This window comes from Rhodamnia argentea, chromosome 1, assembly GCF_020921035.1.
Source record: "Rhodamnia argentea isolate NSW1041297 chromosome 1, ASM2092103v1, whole genome shotgun sequence".
In the NCBI taxonomy this organism is placed as follows: Eukaryota; Viridiplantae; Streptophyta; class Magnoliopsida; order Myrtales; family Myrtaceae; genus Rhodamnia; species Rhodamnia argentea.
The window spans coordinates 21,994,957-22,011,474 of NC_063150.1; the positions used below are offsets into that span (position 1 = coordinate 21,994,957).

The following is a 16,518-nucleotide window of genomic DNA, read 5'->3' on the forward strand; positions in this document are numbered from 1 at the left end:
CGATTAATTATACCGAAGAAATATTCTATCGGTACCACGTGATTCACTCACATTAAAGAATTAATAAATCGGGACCACCCGATTAGGTCACTGTAGACCAATGGCCAATCGGGCCACACGATTAATTTTTGTCACCACAAAAATTAATCTACGCCACACGATCGGAATTATACTAACATAGCAATTAATTATTACCGTACGATCATAATTATACTAACATACATTTAATACGTACCGTATAATTATACTATACTAACGTGGCATTTAATATGTACCGTATAATTATACTATACCAACGTACAATAAATCTCCACCACACAATATATCTACAATATAACAGGAATTAATTTCGGCCGTCAAATTAATCTTCCTAAGCAAGATTCAATGTCAGCCATCCAAGTAAAGCAAGATCAACCAGATTAAATCCTAGCCGTCCATTTCTACTCATTGCATTTCACTATTCATGCAAGAACATCTTTCTCTCTCCTCCCTTCATCTTCATTTTCGGCCAAAGCAAGAAAATGAGCAAAAACAACCAATTTTTCACCCAAATATACTCAATCTCAAGTCTATTAGCATCCTAAATACCTAATCTAAGGTTAGGGACCAACTTACCACTATTTTAGCAAGTTTTCCGACGAAAAAACGGGAGAAAATCTTGGTTCCAACCGGCAGCTCCGGCGACTTCCTTTGCTCGGCTAAAACCCCACAAGATCCGGTGGTTCCCGGTAGTTCATGGCGGTGGTCGAGCTCCGGCGATTTAAGGCCACACTGGCGGCGGTTTAGAAATTTTTCGGCAATGGAAGATGGTGAGAGAGGATTTTCAGCCAAGAGAGGAAATAGGGTAGAGAGAGTGTGGTCTTGAAAAATTTGGGGAAGAAAACCAACATTTAATAATAAAAGGGTAGGATAATATTTTGGGAGAGATATTTTGGTGTCTTGAATGCAAGAGGGGCAAAAATGGAATTTCTCACCAAGGAATAATCATTATTTTCGGTCAAGGGGATTATTTGACCAAAATGCCCTTAAGCCTAAGTGAAAATTTGGGTGTTCTCCAAGGGTAAATGGGTAATTTCCCATTTCTAGTCCAAATTTTATTTTCCTCAATCCTTTGGGGCGAACCGCGAAGAATTCGTACACTGGATGAGGAAATGTCCAAAATTTAATTATTGAAACCCCCGAAGGCCCGACGTCAAATTACGAAGCTCGATTCGTGATCAATCTCGATCAATTGAAATTTTAACGTATCTCAAACTAACGGGTGGCTTTTAGGAGTTACGCGTATCGACCCGTGATTAATATCACGTTTAAGAATTTCTCGAGCCATGATGACTTTGGTTGTCATTCAATTGCGAGGGTTAATCACTAGTCCCGATGGACACGATCATTAGAAAATAATTTAGGGATGTTCGGAACCCATACGAGGTCAAACGGAATCACCCGTGATCCAAGCGTAGGGTATTATCCAAATCGTTCCTTAATCATTCTAGGATCGGCCTATATTGGTCTAGAATATTCTCTCGACAATTTTCATGGCCAAAGAGTCATTCCAGGATCAAGTTCTTAGGTCCACGTACTTGATTTTCCTAGCTAGCCATTCCCATTTGGTTAGTCTGCTCAAGAGGAATCAACTTTGAGTGAGATTAGACTGAAATACATCAATGAGATATTTCATTCATTTATAGCTTCGAAAGTGGGTCGGAATTCAGGATGTCACAAGAAGCTTTCCGATCTCGCTCCGCCGTGAAAATATTTTATATGTCGGCCCCTCCACGATCAAGCATGGCTCTATGACCATTGCCCTCTTTCTCTCTCCAATTATACGGCACTCTCTCTCCTCTCTTTTGTGCGTCTTTAAGAAAAAGAACGAAGCCACTCTTTTTTCTTTTTCTCAAGTTACTTTACCTCTCTCGCTCCCAAGAGCCTCACCGGTCGCATCTCGAGCCGCCTCCGCCTCCGTTGTCACAAGGAGTATTAGAACCGAATCGAAACTTGAATTGAACCGAACCAGAAGTTCGTGCATTTTTAGGGTGCATTTATTTCGCGAAAAATGAGTGATTTGAAAAATATTTTCCAAAAAGTAATCACTTATATCTCTTACAAAAATAAACAAATAGAAAATTTTATCATTGTCTACAAAAATAGTCGGGCACAGAATGTTATCGATGACGAAAATATTTTCGAAAAATATTTTTCAAATCGCTCATTTTTTGCAAAACAAACGCTTCCTCGGTTCGGTTTGATTTTTAGTTTAGTTGATAATCAAAGAATTTGGATAATTTAACAAATCGGTTCGGTTTGGATAACGGATTTTAATTTGTCTTTCTCTTCCATTCGCGCGTGCTCACTCTCCTTTCTCACAGTTCACTTCTCATCGTAGCTGTGGAAGGCTCCTCTTCTTCTCTCTCCCTCTTTTCATCTTTGTGCTCTCTCTCACCGGATGAGAGCAGTGGATGGCTTCTATCTCCCCCTTTTCATCTCCGCGTCTCTCTCATCTTCTACCCAATCCTTTCTGTTTTGGTTGCATCTCGTGACAGAACAAAACTCCACACTTTCAATCCATGGATATTCTGTTGAATGGTGGAAGAAGAGGTCAGCTTCAGCCATGGATGAGTTTCGACCAAATCAAGTCCCTTGGCGGTAGATGTGGAAGCGAGGCACCAGACGAAGGAGACGACCAAGCCGGAGAGATGCGACGCCGGCGAATCGTGTGGCAATGGCAGAACGAAGCACGGAGGTTGGGCTCCTGGTGGTTGACAAAGCAAAGGCTCGCTTTCATCTTAACCGTCATTAACATTCTTTGCGGAAATCGAATCAACATACGCACAACAAACCACTAGAGATCCGAAACAAAAGAAAATAAAGAAAGAAAATAAAAATAAAAATTAGAAAATCAAACTGAAAACTGAAAACCGAACCAAAACAAATTGAGTTTTTTAATTCAGCTTGATTTGAGACGAGTTTTGATTCGGTTCAAGCATATAAAATTAAAATGAATTGAACCATCGACACCCTAATTGTCGCCTAAAAGATCCACTCTCTCTTTGTCGCTCCCAAGAGCCCCCGCCGATGGCCTCCCAAGCTTAGATCCGATGCCTCTACTACATCACCTCCAGGAGCCACTCCCGCTCTTTCGCGCTATCAAGAGCCCTCCCCGATAGCCTACCAAGCTCAAATCTGCCGCCTCCACCACGTCGTCTTCGTATCCGGCGTGAACTGAAAATGGAATTTTTGGAAATTGATTTGAAATAAGAGTTGATTCTTTCATTAACAAATTATATCTTTCCTATTTTGGAATGATCGGAGAAGGGTTTTCAATAAATGAAAGAAGGACAGAATGAGGAAAGGAAAGTGGGTGAGTTACAATTTTTATAGCTGTCTAAAAATTGTTTGAAGCGATATGGTTCATGCCCTTAGAGGTGTTGGCCCGGTCCGCCTCTTCCGGGGAGGGGCCAACTAAAGTCAGCTGTCGACGAAGAGCCTTTTTTTAACCAAAAAAAGGGGAATGTGCACCTTTGAGGTTTCCGTTCGTGAAAATGATCAATAGTTGAGGATCATCTTACTGATTCGTCTCATTGATTGAGACTTGATGCAAGCTTATATGCTATGACATGTGCAATGAAACTTATACGAGAAATATCATACACATTCAGCTTGCTTTAGCCGATCGAATAAAGAACCGGGCACTTTCATTTCTTAGAGTGTTCCAACTCCTATTCGGGCCGATTCAATCGAAAAGTAGGCGAATAACTTGAGTTTCTTACACTGTATTTAATATAACGAAGCATGAGGAAAAATATAAAGAAGTTAATTATTTGTCTAAAATATATTTACTAAAACCATGAGTAACTAACCTAGAGAAAAGTACTAAAACCGAAATAATCCGATTAGTACTTAGGTTTGCATACTCTCTTGAGCAGCCCTATATTGGATATTTTGACTTCAAAATAAATACAAACTCTTCGTAAAATCCAACCGCAATTAAAATAATTGCAATGTCGCGATACTTCTATGCTATGTGGTTGACAAAAAAAAACCTCTCAAATCATAATAATATGTACACTGACATATTTGAAGCTACTTGGAGATTCATTAGTTATTTCATTTTATTTTCTTCTGTGGTAATATCATTAACATATGGTTTTGCTTTCACCATACAAATCACATGTGCCGCCCAAGTTGCGTGTGCCGTGGAATGCGTGAATGGAACCTTAACCGGTACACGTCGACGTGTGTAATCTATGCATATCCATGAATAAATGATTTCAATTCCTTGTATTGTGATCTTCCCAAGAAAAAAATAAATAAATGTGCGTTTATTTAAAAAATTTCAAACATATATTTTGAAAATGACCACTTGTATTGCTTACAAATATTAATTAATAAAAAGGTTCATCATTTAAAACATATTTAGCCATATCTATACAAATGATTATTAATTTTAATTTTTTTCAACTCATTTATTTTTGGTGAAATAACAAGAGTAAAATCACAAAATTGGATCTAGGGGAAATTCCAAATAAGGGTCTAAAATGCTCTCATTTTCTCAAACAAAGGCCTAAAGTTGACTTTATTTTAAATAAGGACGTGAAGTGCTATTTTTATTTTTAAAAAGGGCTTGATTTTCTCTTTTTTCTTTTCTTTTTCTTTTCTTTTCTTTTCTTTTCTATTTTTTTTCCTTTGTTTTTCCCGGACCCTCGCCTTTTTTACCTCTCTTGGGCAATGCTTGTTTATCTTCTCTTTCACAGAGAAAACTTAGAGGACTCTTGTAAAATTCTTGCAAGCGAAGGGAAAATTTGGGCCATAGAAAAAGGGAAATTTCAACGCCTCTTCTAGTTCCCCGATCGACTCTTGGTGATGATCGCATCGTTGCTCTAGATCTATTCATCGCGAGGCTCACGGAGGTCACATGACCCCAGCATTGCCATGGTTGGGGTGCCGCGACTACCTAGTGCGAGACTTGAGGCTCGTCGTCCTCATCGCCAGAGGTGGTGATTAATGATTTCCTTCTAGCGTTCTCGATTAAATGTGGCCCCTTAGGATTGTCGAGCGCTTCCACGGAGAACTCGGCGACAAAATTATTGAAATTGTCTCTCTTGGCCTTGCCTTGCCGAGAGGCGAGGCCGCCCTTAACAGCCACAAGGGACGCCTCGCCACCGCCGGTGAGGGTCGGGCGAGGGTCGCCAACCTCAAACAAAGGAGAAAAAAAATACAAATGAGAAAAAAAGAAAAAGAATCAGAAAAGGAAATGATGAAAATTCTCTTGTCGGTCCTTCTTTCTTTGAAATAAACATAATACTTTACACCCATATTTAAAATGATGTCTACTTTAATTTTTTATTTGAGAAAATGAGACTCAAGCTCTTTTTTGAAAATTTTCTTTTGATCAACGACCTCGGCTCTCCCTCCTCTGCTCTGGGTTGGGCTGGACCGACCCAAATAATCTTTTGTTTCTCTCTATGTTTAGGCCTCGTTCGTCAGTAATCAAAACGTCGTCGCTGGGGGCATCATCTTCTGTCATTTGTCAGTTCAGTTCTCTGAGTTGAGAGAGCGAGAGAGACGGACGAGAAAGCTCTTCGACCTCGCTTCGCTTCGCCATGGTGATCTCCCTCTCTCTCTCTCTCTCTCTCTCTCTCTCTCTCTTCTGATGACTGCTCCAGTCGTTGAGCTTCTTCACTGAGCCTCTCGCATTTCCTTTTTCCAGGATTATTTGAAGACGGCGATTCCTTCGCAGCTTATCTCGGAGAGAGGCTCCAATCTCGTCGTCATCAACCCTGGTACTCCCACCCCTCGCTTCAGCCGAATCGACTAGTAAGCGCCTCGCTCGACCTTAGCTTGAACGTGCTCGTTCCTTGCTTTCCAGGTTCTGCGAACATCAGAGTGGGCCTCGCTCAGCAGGACGCGCCTTTCACCGCCCCTCATTGCATCGCCCGGTGCACCAGCCAGGTGCCCAAGCGAAACGTGCAAGATCAGGTCCGACCACGTTTCATGATTTCCTTTTTTACCATTTGGTTTTTCGTGCGTGTCTGGTTTTGGCACTGCGGAATTGATGGTTTGTTGTTGTTTTAGAGTTTTTAGATGCTCAATTCTCAAGTTACGACGGCACAACACATGGAGCGCGAGAAGGCTTATGATATTGTGAGTTGACTTCTGTTGTTTGTTTTTTAGTTGTGACGTGTGAAATGCCTCGAATATTTTTGAATTTTTCTCAGAATTAACATGTGGATTAGTGTACCCCAGATAGCATCATTGTTGAAAATTCCGTTCTTGGATGAGGAGGTCACGAACAGCAGCTCTTTCCAGCGCAAGGTATGGAGATTCCGCTCTTGGTTGAGCTGCTAGATCGCTTCTGCTTAATCTTCAAAATGATATGGCAGATTAAGTCCCAACTTCATCTTCAAAGATTCCGTTCTTGGTTGAACTTCGCTGTTTTCATGGTCCAATTATCTTTTTGATCTCTCATTTGAGTTGGCTACTCGAAGGTTCAGTATTTTAAGGCAATTCTCTCAACTTGTTCTCTGTTTTCTTCATGAGGTATTCAAGATAATGAACTGTTTTGGTCTTTACGAGCACATTGTCCTCTCTTTGATGGTTAGTGAAGGACTTGAAAGATTTTTAATGCCTTTATCTTGACAACTTAAAAATTTCTCCTCTTGTTCTGTGTAAATCTATACTGCATTGTCATCCAAGAGGAGACTGCAGTCATTGCATCCTTGGATCTAGTATATTCCCGAATTTAAGTACTGTCAGAGCTCAGTTCCTGCTCCCTGATAAATAAATAAAATTAAATCACCCAGCGCCGCCCAGAAAAAATGGAAGTCTGCCCAAACTAGGATGTCTATGTGTCTATGTAAGGATGTGTATATGATTGTCCTTTGCTGCCTTTTTTGTGTATTGTTTTGCATTCTTCAGTTTCTAATTTCTTCATGATATTTGTTATTGGAGTTCATTTGTGATTGTGTCAGGCAAGGTGAAAGAAAAACTGACTTACCTGTTATACAGATGGGACGTGTTGACGCTTATAATCCACAGAATGGTAGGAAAGATTCAGTGTTTTCTTGGACGGATGTGTATGAGAGGCAAAGTTCGACTCCGGTAGCAGGTCTATATAATAACTATTTTTTTCTATTCATTGGCTAATGGTTTTTCTGAGTTAATTGGCTTCACTATGGCTCAGACCTTTTACCTTTCTCTTCTTACTTATGTTATCTGCTTCTACTTATTGATATGTCATAGAATCAGAAACTGTGCTGTCAAATCATGGACGGCTTTGTCTATGCAAAGAAAAATGGCAACATAGTACTTATATTCCCTTGTCTAAGATTTGATGTAGTATAGGCTTCTGTTGATTGAATTGTCATAACAATATAAGATTTTTAGCTTTTATCTGGGCTGGAGCATGTCTCCAATATACTAGATGCCTAGGATAACGAGACTCTACCCCGAAAAAGTGATCGTCTATATGTCATTTTGGAACTAAGTAGAGAAACTGTGAGGTAGATATAAACTAAAAATTCCATATGATTGTTTTGTCTCTAAGTTGGAGTATCGGGGGTGTTAAGTAACATACGTTGAGGAAGCTGTCGTCCAAAATGTAGATAGCTAGCAGGATGGTGCACTCTGTCAATGTTTGGAACTTCCGACCGTCAACCTTCAATTGTGTCTGAAGCTAATTTTGACGTAAATGCTTGTTCTGATTATTTCTCCGGTGAGCATACTATATAGTTCTGCCTCCTGTACAAAAGCGGCTGTAGCTGCTAATGTTTTTGAGTAGAAGCATCCAGCTTCAATGCTCCTAGCCTGTAGTCAGTCTACTAAAATTGTTCTGTTGGTTGTATCGGTGCCTTTGTTTGTCTAAGGATGTATGGAGTTGATAAGGTAATGGGTTGTCTTTCATTATTGTCTTGTTTATTCAAGGATATGTGGAGCTGGCTTTCAGCTAATAGCAAAGGTCTTGGCATTTTGTAAATAGTGAAGCTTGCTAAATGACCTAAAGAGTGAAAAGTGGAAGCAATCTTCCTCCCCAACCCCCCCCAAAACTATGTGTCACCTGCATTTATTGTTGCGAAGCTATATGCATTGTCAAGGTTGTTTTTCATACACGAGTTGCGTAATGCAGTATGATTATTTTTCAGGCTGACATTGAATCTGCAGAAAGTCTTTAGTTTGTGCTTTTGTATATGACTTGCACCTCTGCTTTGCAGATAGCTCAGAGGATGAAGACTTGCCTAGTACTTCGTTGGCCCAACATGAGGGAGGGGATATGGACTTAGGTCAACGTAAATACAGACCGTTCATTTGTGGTGAGGAAGCTCTGAAAATATCACCCACAGAGCCTTACTGCTTCCGCCGTCCTATCCGAAGAGGTCATTTTAACATTTCACAAGACTATCCTATGCAGCAGGTGAGATACCCTAAATATTACTCGTTGAAAGAAGTTGCTGTCTGATTATTACTGAGTTCCACTCTTTCACTCCTTGGAGGTACACATTAAGTACATTGCTTAGTTAGATTTGTTGGTATCTGTAGCCTCATCAGTAATCAATTCTAACCATCCAGCAAAACACCTGTAACATAAAGTATTGCATGCATTTGCTACGTGATACGATAGTTGTATGGATATGGTGAAGTAGAAAAAGAATGATATGGTAAGATCTTGCTCATCCCTATAATTTTTCTTCACAGGTGTATGAGGATTTGCATACTCTCTGGGACTGGATGTTGGTGGAGAAATTGCATATACCTCAATCTGAAAGGAATATGTATTCTGCCGTTCTTGTAGTGCCAGAGACATTTGACAATCGCGGTACTTATTTGTTTTGCTTTCATTATGTTCAGTTGCTTATATCCACGAAGATTTTACTATTGGTTTTTCCGCTTATGCATTTCATATGATCTCTGTATTGTAAGTGGATGCATGAATATATGGTCGAGTATAAATAGAGAATTGGTATTATGGTTTCTTCCCATGCTTTTTCTTCATTTTTTCTTGTGGTTCATTGGCTGATTTAACTTCGGTTTATCATTTTTTTTTTCCTATGATTGACAAGTAGTATACCATTGCTGTAGCTGAAGATAACTCCAAAAAAGGACCTTTAAGATCTTCAATTAATGTAATGACAAACTTAAATTTGCTGAGATTAATGCTTTTTTGCGGATTTTGTTGCATCTTGTTGACAATCGTTTGCCTCTTCTTAAGCTCTAATGCATGGAGCAGTAGCAAATTATAATGGTCCTTTTTGCTTCAGGAGTTTATACCGGGCGCAGTCTATGTGTGTCTGAAGTAGAACTTTGGATATAAGGTTGAGTTGTATGTTTGATCTTATATCAACTTCTTCCCACCTTTTTTTTCAAGCACGATGGCGGTGTGTCAGATTCATATTGCAATATAGCATTTCTCTGAGAAAGCATAATATAGACTATCTGTCGAAGAGTTTTGGAGGATTGCCACCCTTGTTAAAATGATTCTCAATAAAATGACCTCTTCAAAAGTCAATAAATAAGTTGTGAAGTAATTGCCTTATTTGCCTCTCCTATAAGCTAGTAACATATCCCTTTCTTTAATAATACTGCTGCAGGAATTGAATGGAATCCTTCAATCTCTTCTTCTCCTTGCTTTTGCTAACATGCATTCTTATCCCCAAGAGCAAAGAACCTGCGAGACCCCTCTATCACCTCCTCCAAGAGGCTCTCACGGACCCCATGGTTGATCACCCGGAAGAAACCCCATTTTTCGAGTGCTTGCCTGATGTTCCGCGCCGTCTCATCATGACTGGTGGGGCCCACATTCGCACGTCCTAGGTCCATCACTGGGATGTCCGCGCGATCCTCACTCCAAGCCACGCTGTCGGGCGGCCGAACAAATATGCGGGGGACTTGGGCGATCCCGGCATCCACAAGGCCTTTGACCCCGGATTTCGTCTCGTCGAATGCTCTCAATTCGATTGCTCGGTCATGTTCGGGACCCATGCTGGTGACCATTGTGTGTCCGTTAGTAGTGTTACTTGGTATTATCGATTTTGAGCGAGCTGGGTCTTGATGAAGTTCACTTCACGTGGTTATATAGTAGTGATATTTGTATTATCCTTCGTTGTTGGTATAGAGAAGAAACTAAACACGAGGTACATGAAGGTTGTCAAAGAAATGAGTTTTCTTTTAAGTGAAAGTTGCCCCAAGAAGATATCAGTCAAACACTCGGAGTTGGCAACATAAGAATTTCTTGTTTCTCCATTATGACAGCATTTATCGCCGGATCCTTGAAAGCACACATTGACGATTCCTTCAAGAAGAATAGGAATGGAAGATGTTTTTGTGATTCCGTCACATGTCTAAATCTCGTGCATTTAGTCTTCACATGAACCAAGGTGATTGATTAACCCATGTAAATAGCGAGAAAAGTGTCAAAAAAATTTTAAACCCATTGTATTGGTGTTAATTTAGTCCTAAATTTTTTTCTAGTGGTAATTCAATCTTAAATTTTGCGTTGATACTAGTTCGGTCCTAAATCTTTTATTAGTGCCAATTCCGTCATAAACATTTTGTATTTGTGCTAATTCAGTCTTGAACCTTTTGTATTTGTGCCAATTGAGTCAATTCGATGAAATTTGGGCGGAAATTGCTGACATAGACGTCGATTGTCCTAAGTGGCATAACTGGTGCTAACGTCAATATTTTTTAATATTATTTAATTATCTTTAAATATTATGAATATTTTTTCTTTTTGTTCTTCTTTTTCTTTTCACTCGCTTCTTTTTATTGGGAAATGACAAGGGCCGACGACCCTTGCCGATCACTAGACGAGGCTCGCGGGCCTTTGCTGTGGCCGGCGACCATCAATAAAAAAAATGCAAGAAAAGAAAAAGAAGAAAAAACCAAAAACTTATTAAATTTATTTAAAATTATTATAATAATATTAAAAAATATATCCATGTCGGCGTCAGCCGTATAACGGTCACTTAGGACAATCGATGTCAATGTCGGCAATTTCCGGTCAAAATTGGCTGGATTGATTAAATTAGCACAAATGCAAAAATTTAGGACTGAATTAGATCAATGTAAAATGTTTAGTACTGAATTGGTACCAATAAAAAGTTTAGGACGCACCAATAAAGGTTTTAGGACACACCAATGCAATAAGTTCATGATTTTTTTGACGGTTTTCCTATTAATAGCTCATAAACATTTGCTTCGTCAATGGAGCATTATATCTTGTAAAATGAAGCGCAATGAAAATACAAGGAGTTAACTGATTATATATATGTATCAATTAAAAACCGTAAGTAATTGATCGATTTCCTAACAAGAGAAACTCCAAATTTATTTCCTTCGTTCCTTACAAAAGGGTTCTTTTTTTCACTTTTATGCGTAAACGTGATTGATGCACTTGATATTTGGAAGAGCTCACAACTTAATAACTAAATTACATGGTGACTAATTAACGGTATAACAATGCCAAAACTGGAACCCTAAAATAAGAAAGATCATGCAACATGTTCTTGTTTGGGGACTTGATTGCATTTCTTGTAAGTTTTAGGACTTAATTGTACTTTCGTGACTGATTTATCGAATCAAGACCTTGGCTCTCTGTGCCTCTGGGTTGGGCTGAACCCGACCCAAATATTCTCGTTTGTTAGCAATCAACGCAAAACGTGGTGGCTTTGGCATCAGCTTCTGTCTCTGTGGTTAGTTCGTCATAAAGGTTAACAAGATGTGCGAGATTCGAAGCTATGACTTGTGAACAGTGCGTGTGAGAGAGAATTCCATTAGGGATGAAATTTGTGCACATCAAGAGAATCGGGAGCTGTTTGTGTGGGTTTCTTGATCAAAAAACGCAAAGCATGTTCACCACCACCTCTTTTTCTTGGTCGAATGACTATGGCCGAGAAGGCAGACATTGCATTTTCCAAAAGTATGTCCCTTCGTGAACATCCCATACGACTACAAAGAAGTCCAAAGGATTTTGTGCCAAGCCAATAAAATCATTCATCCAGAAATTTGGCCCTATTCAATCGAGTTGTTCATGGGATAGATCCAAGACACATCCCAAGACATATGCAGCTCTTGAAGAATTTCGGAGTAATCGGCCAGGACTCTTCTCGGCCCAGAATCCTCCACGAATGTTGATGATCCACAAAGTTCGTATGATCCTTGGGGAGGTCCATTGTCCCGGAATCCCTTTGAACTCTACCCTCGGCCAGTCCAACCAGGACAAGACATCTCATCAAGCTCCACCGATGTTCCTACAATCTCACATGGGAATCCTCATGATCCGTGAAGCCGATGCGATTGATCTCGAAGTACGAAGAGAGACAATTATTGAAGGCTTACAAATTATCAAAAGATGGACCGATAGCTTTGACGGTGATGATGCAAATTATTACCCTTCATAATGACTAGTCTCCATCATCCATTTCAGTCCACCTTAAGTGTGCAATAATGTGTATACTATATGTCCGTAATAATTGATCATCTGTGGTCAAAAACACGTGTTGTACAAAAGTGGTCTCGGTGTGGAAAGATCACTTGTCGGTGTCAAAGATGCTCAATTATAGAGCATCCTAAGCATGCAATGTGCCTATATAAGGCATCCCTTTTTAAGAGAAGGGCGGATCGAGATCACCTTTCCCTCTATATCGGTGTGAAGTTTTCCTACAATGGTTCCCTAAAACCTTTATTCTTCTCTTCAAAGCAGTATCCCTAGAGTCAGATTCCTTTTCTCAATTTAACAAACATGATTGGTTAAGTATGCTCTCCACTTGCCACAAAAGTACTAGTTTTGAGTGATCTGGATCTTAAGTGAACAAAGTGTGGAATCATTGGGAGCCCTCCCCTCACTTGTTGACGCCTAAATTTTGACTAATCTATTTTTTTGCATAAAAATTATAAAAATCATCTCACATATTTACTTTTAGCGTACATTGCATTGGCATATAATTGGGCAAGCAGAACACTTAATTTAGCATGCGTCTAGACTAGGCACGGGATGGAAAAATACACCGAGAAGATTTGAAACTTCGGGGACTGTATTGCAAATACTTAAAACTTCGGGGACCGTATTGCAAATACTTGAAACTTCGGGGACTGCATTGCAAATACCAAAAGAAGATGGAGAAAGGAAGATGGTGAAGAGAAGATAATGAAAGGAAGATGGTGAAGAGAAGATAAAGAAGAGAAGATAATGAAAGGAAGATGGTGAAGGGAAGATGAAGAAGAGAAGATGAATATGAAGAAGGGAAGATGAAAATGGAAGGTGAAGAAATGAAGATGAAGAAGAGAAGATGAAAATGGAAGGTGAAGAAGTGAAGATGAAGAATGAATGATGGAGAACTTTGCCTATAAAAAAGGTAGAGAGCTCTTGAGAAGAGTTTTTAGGGGGGAGAGTGGAAGAGAATTGAGAGAGTTTTGAGAGAGTTTTTGAGAGGAATTTTTAGAGAGGAAAAAGAGAGTTCTTGAGAAAAATTAGAAGAGAAAATTCGAGAGTGAAGAAAAGAGTTTTAGTCGAGCGTCATCTTCGACGAGTCCCGATACATATTTCGCCTCTCGCCACCCAACAACGCCATTGCTTGCCATTTTCGACGACAGCCGCGTTCTTCCAGCTCCGAGATCTTGAAGGGAACTATAATGTGTATGTGAGTAAGATTTTGTGTAATAGAATGTAATCATTTCCATCTCGATCTACAAAAATGTAATCGTTTGGTTTGAACATTTGTTTGTTTATTTTAGACATGCCACGTGTTCCAAATTTTAGCATTATTACATGTTAATTTATTTTTGTAAATACTCGTGATCGGCTGCGTTTTCTTTCTTTCTAAATCACCCATGGTGTATATCGTACAAAGTTTTACATCCCCATAAAAAAGAAGAAAAAATCAAAAAAATTGCATCTTTGAATTTCAAGTAAAATCCATCAAAATTGCCAAATCAAATATTTTTCATGAAAATGGTACCGAAAGGGCGTTAGAGTAATATAGCGTAACCAAATCCCCGAATTCAAAATCTCCGGTTCGCGGAAATAAGATAGTTTTCTCCCGCTATTTTATTTAGGTTTCTAATCAACCTACCGAAAATGATTAGTGGCGACTCCAAATTCAAAACACGTTGCATGTTAATTATTTGAACCTTAAGTTGCGATTTGGTATGGACTTGGGAGAGTCCGAGTTAAGTTAGTTAATTAATTAACCTGATAATCCATTAGCCCGAAAATTAACTCGTTTATTTTTAGGTCGCGACACTCACTTGATTAAGTTTAGTGAGATTTGTTCTTAAAATCCCGACCAAAGATGAACTAGTTACGAGAGTGGATCCCGTAGATCAGAAATTATAATATTGCGCCGGATGAGTTCTAAGATCATGTCTGAAAGCTAAAAGGCAGTCCCTTGAGGCCGGAGCGCCATAAGTTTGGGATAGCATACTTGCTTTAGACTATGCTCTTAGTTTCCCTCTGTTTGTTTTGGTATCCTAGAGTAATCTATTCTCGTTCGATACAACATATGCCCATGCTAAGTTGGATATGGTATGATCCAATACGGGTAAGTTATTCGCCTAAGTGCTCTATGAAACAACTAAGAGATAGGAAGGTTGGTCTGGTTTGGCTTGCTAGGCGCCTCATGAGCTAATTCCGCGATTGGAAAAGTGTCGCCCTGTGACAAGTGGTATTAGAATATGATCCCTCCAGTAGGAGGGCGAGTCAGAGAAAATCTATGGCCTTCTCAATCTCACGAGAGCAAAGAGTGAATCGCCGAAGCAAAAATAGCTCTGACAAAGTGCAGCCCTCGACATGCTTCTGGGATGCCAATAGAGGCACAAGCAAGAACCGATTCCTCACTAAAATGGGATAATGTTCCTTGATCAATTTAGCGAATCTCAAAACAGGTCTAGTAACATGTTTTAACAAGGAAAAGCCTCAAATGGTTGGCTAATATTGAGAAGTGCCCGATAGGGAAAAGATGGTGCTGCCAGAAAATACAGTTGGCCAAAAGTGTCACACTTGAAAAGTGCAATTGACCAAAAAAGGGTGCTGCAAGAAAGTACAGTTGGCTGAAAATGCCACAACTAAAAGTGCAAGTGAACGAAGAAGCCCAAATGGCCTTTAATAAAAGGAAGCTATTGATGGAGCAGTTATTAAGTTTTGCGAGTACGCATCTGCCATTCATGTAAGTCCTAAGGGAGGCGGCGTTGATGGTAGGAAAAGGCGCAAAGAAGCGACGTAACATCTTGCAATGGGTACGTTGCGGAATTGAGTGGGGAAGAATGGCACGGATCGGTTGTTCCGTGTCCCAAATGGGCAAATTCTTCCATACTCGTATAACCATGGAGGGAAACTTGTGGTATCATCATGATAAGTGAGCGATGAAGAAAGGAAGAAGCAACTAGGCCGTGTGAGCGGTGTCAGGGCGGTTTGTGCTAGTAGCTACGGGTTAGATAGAATATAGTCTTAGGAGCTCTAAATACGAGGTTAGCCTCCCATGTATAAATTAGTCGGGAGTTGATGCCGCTCTCTGATGAGGTCTTGGCAAGTCGAACCAATTGTAATGCTTAGAGTAATCTGGTCTCGCTCGATATAACGGAAGCCCGAGTTAGGTTGGGCGTGGTATAATTCGATACGGGCAAGTTATTTGCCTAAGTGTTCTAAGGAACAACTAAGAGAAAGGAAGGCTAGCCTGGCTTGGTTTGCCAGAGCCTTACGCGCTAATTCCACAACCATAAAAGTGTTGGCCAATGACACTAACATAATAATTTTTGGGTGACTATGCTAATTAAACTACAAAATCTTAAAAGAGTGGATCTAACAACAATCTTTAATTAATTATTATTTATTTTTGTGGTCCAAAGTAAACTATTATATAATCAATTCTATTTAGTAATCATACCGCAATTGTCATCTTATTATACTTATCAAAACAAATTGGTTGACTCACTTAAATGGATTCATTTCCTAATTATTTTTTTCTCTCTGCCACAATTGTTTCTGAATAAGTATTCGTGTATTTCTTTGTGAGTGTAATCCGGAAAGATCTCAATAATATTAGTGCTTAATAATCGTAATTGGCAATGTCTTGTTCATATATATATAATTAAAAGGGAAATTTTCAAATAAGGATATTAAATGCCCTCATTTTTTCAAATAAGGGCATGAAGTTGATTTTATTTTAAAGAAATGCATGTCCTCATTGTTTCAAAGAAGCGCCCGGCCGAAGGGCATTTTCATCATTTACTTTTTTTGACTTTTTTCTTTTCTTTTTTCTCTTTTTCGTTTTCCTCTCTCCTCTGCAGCCATCGTCACCAACGAGTGAGCGTGGCGAGGGCGACCCAAGCTAAGGTTGGTGAGGGCAACTTGCCCCGGCTGGCGAAGTGTTATGCGGTCTAAGTTAAGCTCACTCTCTTTCGTCTTCCTCTGAGTTCTTCGTCTTGCACCTCCCTAATTTGGTTAACAACTTTAGATCAACTGCATACAAGTTAGAAAATCCATCTGCAGGGGGGCAAAGTTAAAGGAGACCCATCCATCTCTTTCATATGTAG

At 39.6% G+C, this 16,518-nt stretch overlaps 1 protein-coding gene across 1 annotated transcript; it reads left to right on the top strand.

Moving 5' to 3' along the window:
• Positions 1 to 5,535: 5,535 nt before the first annotated feature.
• LOC125314693 (actin-related protein 9-like) lies at positions 5,536 to 7,338 on the top strand. Its single transcript, XM_048277605.1, has 7 exons — positions 5,536 to 5,600; positions 5,705 to 5,777; positions 5,864 to 5,973; positions 6,079 to 6,138; positions 6,241 to 6,309; positions 7,003 to 7,095; positions 7,237 to 7,338. The coding sequence occupies exons 1-7, from the start codon at positions 5,598 to 5,600 to the stop codon at positions 7,336 to 7,338; spliced, it is 510 nt and encodes a 169-aa protein (XP_048133562.1). The 5' UTR covers positions 5,536 to 5,597.
• Positions 7,339 to 16,518: the final 9,180 nt, after the last annotated feature.